Source organism: Amphimedon queenslandica, unplaced genomic scaffold (genome assembly GCF_000090795.2).
Source record: "Amphimedon queenslandica unplaced genomic scaffold, v1.1 AMPQUscaffold_12977, whole genome shotgun sequence".
NCBI lineage: Eukaryota > Metazoa > Porifera > Demospongiae > Haplosclerida > Niphatidae > Amphimedon > Amphimedon queenslandica.
In genome coordinates, this window is record NW_003546787.1 from 9,121 (window position 1) to 18,993 (window position 9,873).

Here is a 9,873-nt window from a genome sequence, read left to right on the forward strand (position 1 = left end):
CTGTGTATCAACCCCTGCCATGCAGCAATATAGCTCCATCCATCCCATAGGACACAATGAGGACCCAAAACGTGCAATGACCACTTCATTGCCTTGTCTATATTGATTTGTCTTGCTTGACAAAATTTTGATCACTATGTGGTCTGACAAAAACCTTACATCACACTGTATACAAAATATGTCTTTAAGTTAAAAAAAAAAAGACAGTAGTGGTAAGCACAGTTTTGTGAGTTTAAACTGTAGAATTTACAGGTTTAGGAGATGATGACTAGTAATGAACAATGGACTTAAACAACAATAATTCTTGAAACCAGAGAAGAACTTGAAGTAGCATTCCCATCACTCCTTCACACTTTAGTCAAGGAAGACAAAAGTGAATTTAGAAACAAGAAAAGAGAAAGCACAAATATAAGACTAACAACCAGGAGACTATACGTGGCTTTGCAGTGTTATGCCATGTATACGAAGGAAAGTCACCTCATCATTGTAGCCAGGTGATACTAGTAGTAGATAGAGGTACTGCAAGTACCATATAAGTGATTTTCCAAGGGAATAGTTTTTGTGAAATCTGCAAAAAATTACAATTCGCAAATTTTAATATCACAAATTCTACTACATGTGCATGCGGTGCCGTATTAAATTGATTTTCACGGATTTTATTTTCGTGAATCAGGAAGAAATCTGCAAAATTTGAAACTCTCAAGAAACGACTAATAAAGTAAAATATTTTACTTAATAAGGTACATTGTATAATAAGGCAATTCAAACTAAATTACTTGTTTTACGGATTTTTTTTCTCTAAAATAGAACAGGCCGGTCGGAATAAATTAAAATATAAACAATGAAATTAATTAACTACTCATTAATTAACTTTAATAATTGTTAGTTAACCACAACTTTTTAAAACAAACTATCAAAATACTCTAGCAACTTCTGTGAGTGTAGGCTTATTTAACATGAATGGCTGCTCTAACAAGTCCCAAACAGTAGATGCCACAGAGGTTTGACATACAGTGGAAAGTAAGATAGAGGAGCTTGCTCTTTTCACAGTAACAAATATATTTAGCACCATTTTGAATCTAGCCACACCCACCACGTGGTACTGCGCATGCGCATTAGAAAATTTAAATTTATTTTGATTTTCCACAAATTGGAGTCGGTCGGATCCGTAAACCAAGTAATTTTATTGGAACTGCCTAATCTTACAATACATGCCATGGTAAGTAATGTACATTTAATGATAATGTACTGTACTACATGTAGAAAAGTGCATGTACATATACAATGAACAATGTACATGTACAATATATAGCAATGTACATGTACAGTACTAAAGTACAGAGACTCATAGGCATGCTTAGCTCGCGCATGCTCATAGTAATAATAATGATGTAGAGGCTTCAATATAGTTGGTAGCATGAACCTCTTCTGCCTTCATTGTCTTCATTACAAAATTGAATTACAAATAATAACCAAAAAGTTAGGCACCTACTCTTTCGTGTAATTTGTGAGAAGGTGGATTCATCAGCAGAAAACAGTTATCTGAACTATTCATAAAATGAAGTATCAATGTACCATACTTTATACAAATGAAACATTAGCAGTTGAACAGGAGAAGTACATGCAAGTATTGGCTTAGGAGACAACAGAAGTGAGTACTGGTTTTAACATGATAGTGACTGCTGCTGAACAGGAGAAGCTACTGGTTTAAAAGATAGTGACTGTTGTTGAACTGTAGTTGAAACACACGAGACTTACTGGTTTTGAATTGATACAAATGTGAGACAAAAGAAATCTTAGGAATTAAGTTTTGAATGATAATGCTGGCAATAGTGACTCAGCAGAGCAAACCACAAGCTCTGCCACCTCTGAAAGGTTAAGGTTCAGAAAAAAGTCACAGGATGCGAATTTGAGTGTCAGGTCAAGAAGATGTAGAAGGAAACTATAGGCACAATTATAAAAGTGAAAACTATACATTATAAGAATATATGACGCTCACACACACAAATGTTTCAAGTAGTGCTGGGACGAAAGTTGTTTTTATACATTCGAAGGTTCTATGTTAAAAAATTCGAATGGTTCGAAGGTTTGGCTTAATTATTTGTACTGTTATGACAGCTGTGAAACCACATAATTATATTCATAACGTATTATTTTTTAACAGTTTTCAATTAACAAAATAACAATTCACAGTCTTAATTCACAGTCTAGCCCAATTTTTATTTAAGAAGACAAGTGCATCAACATTTTTAGGCTTCAAGCTTGATCGCAATTTCGATACTGTAAGACCAGCCTTTGAAAATGTCTGCTCTGAAGATGTTGAAGTTGCTGGAATACTGAGATATTGTGTTGCCAATAGGCTAACACGTGGAAAAGTCTCACAGTGACCTTTCCACCACACAAGGGGATCATCATCCCTAGGTAGAGATGAAGTACACAAATATTGTTGAAATTCTGCTTCAGGACTGACAGTGACAGACTCCTCAGGGCCTAATAATACATCTAAGGCTCTCTTCTAGTGTGGACATTCCTCTTCCTGAGAATGGTCGACTTGGTCCTCCGTTCCAGAGTTAGTATTTTCTGCTGTACACACACACTGCTTCACTTTATCAATCATTTCCAATTCTGCTCTTTCTTTTTGATTAACATCCAAAAATTTCAGATCCTTAAAACGTGGATCAAGAAGAGTGGCAGCAGTCAGGCTTGAGAATAAAGGTGAGTCATCACAATCTAGATCCCATCTCTCTTTGCTTTGAATCTCCACTTCTCGTTTAAACTGCTTGATTGCAGCACTATCGTTTTGTTGTGGCTTAATGCTATCTATCAGACCATATAAAATAGGTAGAATAGCTGAAACAGAAACATTATTCTCACTTCCAAAGTAAGTAGTGGCAACTTCAAAGGGACCAAGTATATCGACAAGATCTTGAGCCAGGATCCATTGCTCTGGTTTTAGATCTAGGTATCTATCAGATCGTTTAGTAATACTTTCATCGGACAATGCAGCTGTGATTGGCCACCTGAGCTTTATTAAGCGCTGTAGCATATAATAGGAAGAGTTCCACCTCGTAGAAACTTCTTGAACAACCTTTAGGTAAGGTTGATTCATTTGTGTACATTTCTGCAGAAGACCCTGTGTAGCGACCACACTATGTTTGAAATGGCCCACTAATTTGCGAGAAGCAGCCATTAAGTTGCTTATAGCCCTCACTTTAAGTCCTGCTTTTAAACAAAGTTGAAGGCAGTGGGCTGAACAGTGTAGGCTAGACCAGCCTTCTTCTTTTTCTAGAATTGAAAGACACAGTTCCATGTTGGTAGCTAAGTCATGAACGACAATAGATATCTTATCCTTAATGTTATAGCTGTCTGCTATATCAAGGAGCTTCTCTGAAATTGCTAAACCAGTATGGCGTTCAGGAAATGCACACGTAGATAGAACAAATGAAAATATCTCCCATGATAATATGAAATGACAAGTTACAGTTATATATGCTTCTGTGGCACTACTTGTCCAAATATCGGTAGTTAGAGCAATCCTTTGTGCTTTACTTAATAGAGCAGCGAGTTTCTCTTTTCCAGCCTCATGTCGACTTCCAATTGCTTGAGTGAAGTGCTTACGACTTGGTATCTTGTATCCTGGTTCTAGGTACTCAAGTAAGCCACAGAACCCTTTACCTTCAACGGACCGAACGGAACGACAGTCGAGCGTGATCATGTCTATTATTCTCTCCGTGATTTCTTTCTTTTTGTGCTCAGGACAGTCTCTAGGCCTAGAATATGCATCTATTGTGTTCTGTCTCCTCATCGCGCTTCTAGGAGTAGTAGGACGATAAGCAAGAGCGTGTTTGGCCAACAAATGTTCCCGTAGGTTGCTTGTTCCTCCGTGATAGGCGTAGACATTGGAACACAGCTTAAATTTCACACTTTCAGTATCTATCTTCTCGAAATGTGGCCATACATCTGACTTCGAACTGGCAGAAGGTAAGGGAGAAGCCACCACAACAAAAATGGCTGCCTTTCACGATTGACATGTGCTTCAGTAGGTTGAGGGTGTGGCCTATGTTATTACTAGTTATGCAAACCTTTGAATGAAATTTTTCCTATCGAATGTTATACTCATGCAAGAACTATTCGAATGTTTGAACATTTGTCCCAGCACTAGTTTCAAGAATAATTATAATAATAATCAAATGAAATTAATGTTGTAAAAATTGAGTTGATACATAATACATGTGCATGTAGTACAAGTAGCAACATGTAATTATCCTAAAGCTGCTTCATTTATGAAAACAGCCTCTCCTATGAGTTAGGCCTACATGTGTAGTTACTCTTCATACAAGCTCCCATCCAAGCTTCTCACTGTTCATGCACAAACAAATGAAGTTGGCCACTTCTCACACAGTTTATTCCCAATGATCTTGCTATTACAATATCTCATCATTCTCCTCCATACACTTGTTCATAACCTGTAGCCCTTAATTACTTTGTCTTGGAAGGTCAGCTATAGCTCATGTACAATGTAGCTCCATATCTTTCAATGAAATTAAGCAAAAAAACTTTAAAAATAGTATATCCTTCAAGAAGTCACTTATGATGAAACAGAGCAGGATAGAGTATTCCAAAAAAACTACTCTTCTTCTAGTTTCTAAGAATATCCACCATGTTCTCCTCAAAATGACTGTACTCCATAAAAAACATACACCGTCAGGAAACGTACGCATAATGAATAATTGAACACGTGGTCAATGCAAAATGGACATATAAAAAGCATGCGTCTATTTTTATGTCCAGCCTTTCAATAAACAGGAGTTACACTAATGCTAAATACTGTACGTTCAATTATCTAACCATAGCTGTACATGTTTAAAACACTATAACATAATGTAATAGTAATTGTGATCAGGCTGGTCAAATGGTAGACGTAACGCATTAGAAAGCATTACAAAGAAAAAGGCATTAAAAGGGCGAAGTGGCCAACACTTTCCAAGCTTTTGGATATAAAAATCACATTTGAAAGCCACTGATGATTCACCACCTAAAGTGAGCAAAGGCTCTGTTTGCTCCACCTAACTGATGTAAGGCTCACTCACGATACTCCTCCATGAAAATGTACCATCTCATTTCTTGATAAAACATCGTATGAAAAAAGGGCAGTACTCTCTAGGCAGTAATTATAAAAAGTATGAAAAAGCGACACTAAAATGCCAAGCATTAACCTCACCATGTAACAAACAAAACACAAATTTAATCCCCTCAATAGACCACCCAGAGTGAGAATTGCAAAAGCTATGAATTTCATTAATTTTATATACGGTATCCGCCCACGTGCCATAATTGGCTACCATTTTGGTTGGCAAGTTTGTTAAGGAAGTCAATGGAGGCACGAAGAAAATGCCTCACTTACCTGTTGTAGCTCTATCAATAGCTAAAAAGTGCTTGTTATAAGAAAGAATAGCTACCTTTAAGCTTATCCTGTGAAAGATTTGGTCAAATTCGCTTCAGAATTCTTAATACAGGTTTGTTTTTATGTCGTCCTGTTTGCTCTCCATTGAAAGTTGTCAACCAAAATGGCGGCCGGAATTTATTTCATTGTAAACCACACCTTACAACCGTAATAGTCTTCCCACGCAAGCAATTCTCACTCTGGGTGGTCTATAAATTTATTCCCTCTAAATTAACCTTTTCATACGCACAAAATGACTCACTGGTAAATTAGTAAATTGATCATACCTTTCTAGTTTCTCTCCTTCAATCATTTATGACTGTTTTCCAACTGTTTGGATTAGAATCAGAGAAACCTTCATCTTTTCCTCCTAAAAGCCGTAGGCTCAGTGAGCTCAATGATCAGCTTAAGTATTGTATTAGTCTCGTATCGGAACTAATCGATCCAATTAAATGAGCGTGTAGTTCCTATTACCATTGATAAGGTAAATACAAAAGTACAGCTTAACTCACAACTTTGGGTAAAAGCTCAAAGAACTCCACGCCAGAGCTGCTACCACGTGTTTGAAAGTGAAACTTTAACAGTTAACTTTGACTGTTAATATGTTTGTGACTTTGTGACGTTTGTGAAACTTTGTGTCTAATGTCACGTGAGTGGTGCGTGGGAGTAAGTGATTAAACATTCTTTTTCCACTTTCATGTAACCACTTTCCAGTGATTCCTCGCATAAATAGCGATTCCATTTCCACCAGTCTATGTAGATCTAGCTAGGTAGTCATAGAGAGCTAGAGTAGGAGGAAAGCCACTAGTAAGTTTTGCAAGGGTGTACGCATTCTCCAACAATGGCTAAGAGTACAAGCCGAGGTACAAGCAGGACAAGCCCTAATCCTTCCTCTGCTCCTTTTATAAACGTTTGCAATAAAGAACTAAGTGAGTTTGTGAGTATATTTGGTATTTTAATGATATTTTACTCAGGTATTGAGGACTTTTATGATATTTATGAGAAAATCGAACAGCTTTCAGCTTGCTGGAAGGAGATTGCCATTTCCTTGCGTCTCCAAATAAACACAATTAACAAGATAGAAGCTGATTGTCGTGGAAACACCGTCACTTGCCTGCAGAAAGTTTTAGAGCACTGGTTAAGGAAAGATTATGATTATAAGCGTTATGGTATTCCTTGTTGGAGGAGAGTGTGTGTAGCTGTTAAGGAAGGAGGAGGTGATCCAGCATTAGCTGATGAAATAGCTCGTGAACATCCTCTACCAGCTATGCCACCTGCAGGATCAACTAGTTCAAAAGGTACAAGGAAATATTAGTTGAGTGTTGATATCAATAGTATCACTGTCAGTGTCACAGTATCTATATATATGGGGTGGTTTTGAAGCTATTTTTGGAATAAGGCATGAGCCACTGAGATATTGGCTCATTTTAAAATTGGCCTATAACTTACAAATTTGAGCTTGGAATCAGCTCAAACTCTCTACATAGCATAAGTACATGATTCACATCAATATGTATGATGTATCAATAAATGTTGGTTGATTTCTGAGCCATTTTTGGAAAAAAGCATTTGCTTACCCTTGGCTATGGTACCGGTTTATATTTTGGCATATTTTTTAATGGTCATAATTCAAGAAAAATATATTGTCAGAATCATCTCAAAATTTCTACACAGAAAGAGGATATGAGAAAAATGCAAGAAAAATTTGGGATGATTTTGAAGCCATTTTTTAGATAAAACCATGGGCTATAGTACTTGGTAATTTCCTTATTTAAACTGGCCATAATTTAAAAATTATAGCAAAAAATCAGATACCGAATAGCTTGAAATTTTCGTGGGTCGATATTTTCGTGGTTTGGTCCTAGTGGGGCAATTTATGGTTTAATTTTTGTGGCTGACAGTTTACATAGCCTGTAAGGGGATGGCACTTCAATGATTTTGTGGGTTTAAATTTCGTGGGCAGCCCATAACCATGAAAACCACAAAATTTACATTCTGCAAAAATTTCAAGCTATAAGGTAGGTTGTGTTGGGTAGCCAAATTATCTCCTATTTGTATTAACAAGAGTGGATAATTATTTAGGGAGAGTGTCTAACCCGCCTATAATCTGTGATACCACAGTGCGTAAGTTTACTACATAGCATGGCTTATTAGCACCAAGTAGCCATTCTTGCGTCCTTATACTGATTCCAAGTCAGAAGGCTGCAAATAAGAGCCAACCATTAGAAGAACATATTCCCGTCTGATCCTGCTTGTTTCTCGCACTACATGATCCTCAGAGTGGAGATACAAGTCTTAAAGTTGCCTGCATGCTTCAAGCGCCATTTTATCAGCCACGCCCATAAATTTGAAGATTACTGAGATTAACTCTGTATACTTGCAAAAAACAGATGTAAACATACGCGCTGTGGTATCACAGAATATAGGGAGGTTAGACACTCTCCCTAAATAATTATCCACTCTTGGTATTAAATAAGCCAGTTATTGCTTTTACTTAAGTTGAACATGAATATCATTATCAAGCAATGAATATAATTATGTACAGTTCTAGTCTCCTTGTGAATGTCATTTGAATATGACGCAATGACATGCACAGTCATTTGAAAATGATTCCAGTTTAATATATTTTCTATTTTTTAAAGAAAAAAGTGTCACTCCTGTAACAGATGAGGTAGCTATGTCACCAGCAAGCACTGACAGAGCAACAGGTGATTTATTATTCAATATTTCATCAAGACATAATAAAAGACCCATGTCCAGCTATTGCAATGGGACTTCCGGTCGCATTGATTTAATGATATTCATTGGAATTACCATAGCAACGGCAGCTCAGCAATGGTGGATTGATAGGACGCTTCACTACAAAGCCTGCTAACGTCTTTCTGGTTCATGGATGGGACCTCACTAGATACTTGGAGCTTCTTGAATGCTACTTAATGCAATTGGTTATGGTAGTTTTTTCATATTCTATTGTTAAAGTGGCAGGCGTGGCGCAAGAAGACTCATCCACTAACAAAAGGCCTTCTTGTTATTACTTTAAAAGGATCTAGAGACATGATTTGCTTGTATAGCTGTTAAGCACTCTTAGTTTTACTTTATTATTCCCGTGAGAAGAGAAAAGCACTTGTTCACTCTTGTTGCTGCACCCGTTATCACTGAGACAACTAAAATTATTTCACCTTTAAAAGACTAAAGTACCGAACAAAGTTTTGAATTTTTTTATCTTTTTTGCATGATTGGGCAGTAAAAATGTTGTACTTTCACAAAATAAGTGCGCAAATTGTCAAAAATTGTTTGAAATTTAGATATAACCATTCAAAAAGTAAAAAAATTATCATACATACATAAAGGAATGACAAAATGGCGGCACTGACTGCCCTCATCTTTAATCTGCAAATGTTCCACACAAAGTTACTCCAAGTGCCGTCATATTTAGCAGGAACACAGGTATAATTATGGAGAACAACTACTGAAGTGCGCAAATTGATGAGACTTATTCTGAAGAAAGATATAGCCTAGTAAATGGAAATGTCCATTCCTGCCCTGTATAAAGTCAACCAGTAGTATACGGAGATAATTGCTCAGTATACTAATCCGCGACCACTCATTGCTGGACATGCAAAGTGCAGCCTAGTATTTTATGTTAGTATCTACCTATCATGCAATATTTAGAGGATAAAGTGATTCTTAGTTACCCTTTTTGTCACTCATGCATGCAGTGATGCTGTATGTATGCACATACAAAGATATGGCTATAACTATTGTACACAGATTACACATGTTTAAATTTATAAATTAAAACACTATGAACTTTAGGCTAATAAATAGATCATTTGTACTTTTAGGCACTAATGGTCTTTCTTGGAAAAATTTTGACTTAACAAGCAAACTGCATGATCTACGAGAAGAATTTGATGAGGCAGTTAGAATAACAAAGAATTCCTTTGAATCAAGTGATCTACCAAAAATCATTGACTACCTCATTACACACACAATGTCATTACTTGGTCCTAACAAGAAACAACAAACAGCAGCTCAAGAAATTGTTTACTCAGTTAAAAACGAGTTTGAACATATTGAAACAATATCAGATTTATTTGCCATATTGCAGCACAAATACATGTCATGGTTCAACTATAAACTAATGATAAAACTTGTTGGAGTATTTCTACCCAAAAATCGTTTGTTAAAAAGAACTTGGTCAGCATATGAAAAGAAGTTAAAGGATTATTTTATAAACAGTGGTGGACTATTGAAAGATGCTGATGCTGTAGAGTTTGGTATAAAAGGTGTTCCTCCTGGTACACGAGTAATGATTGCTAAAGTTGACAGAAATGACTACACACTGGATGACATATTTTTCTTTCGTAGAGCAATACCAAATGGTTTAGACATTCCTGAATATGATCTTCACTTCAGATCTGTTCGCC

The 9,873-nt window shown here is 36.5% G+C and overlaps 2 protein-coding genes across 2 annotated transcripts in view; one reads left to right on the plus strand and one right to left on the minus strand.

Moving 5' to 3' along the window:
• Positions 1 to 2,515: 2,515 nt before the first annotated feature.
• LOC100638912 (zinc finger BED domain-containing protein 4-like) lies at positions 2,516 to 3,805 on the minus strand. The gene has a single exon (XM_011408462.1). It carries the CDS (start codon positions 3,803 to 3,805, stop codon positions 2,516 to 2,518), a length of 1,290 nt encoding a protein of 429 aa, XP_011406764.1.
• A 2,163-nt stretch (positions 3,806 to 5,968) lies between these two features.
• Positions 5,969 to 9,873, plus strand: part of LOC109585957 (uncharacterized) — a 7,275-nt gene continuing 3,370 nt past the window's right edge. The window contains exons 1-4 of the mRNA XM_020002104.1: positions 5,969 to 6,372; positions 6,418 to 6,741; positions 8,086 to 8,151; positions 9,289 to 9,870. Coding sequence (XP_019857663.1) covers positions 6,285 to 6,372; positions 6,418 to 6,741; positions 8,086 to 8,151; positions 9,289 to 9,870 — 1,060 coding nt within the window. The 5' untranslated portion in view covers positions 5,969 to 6,284. The remainder of the gene's footprint in view (positions 6,373 to 6,417; positions 6,742 to 8,085; positions 8,152 to 9,288; positions 9,871 to 9,873) is intronic.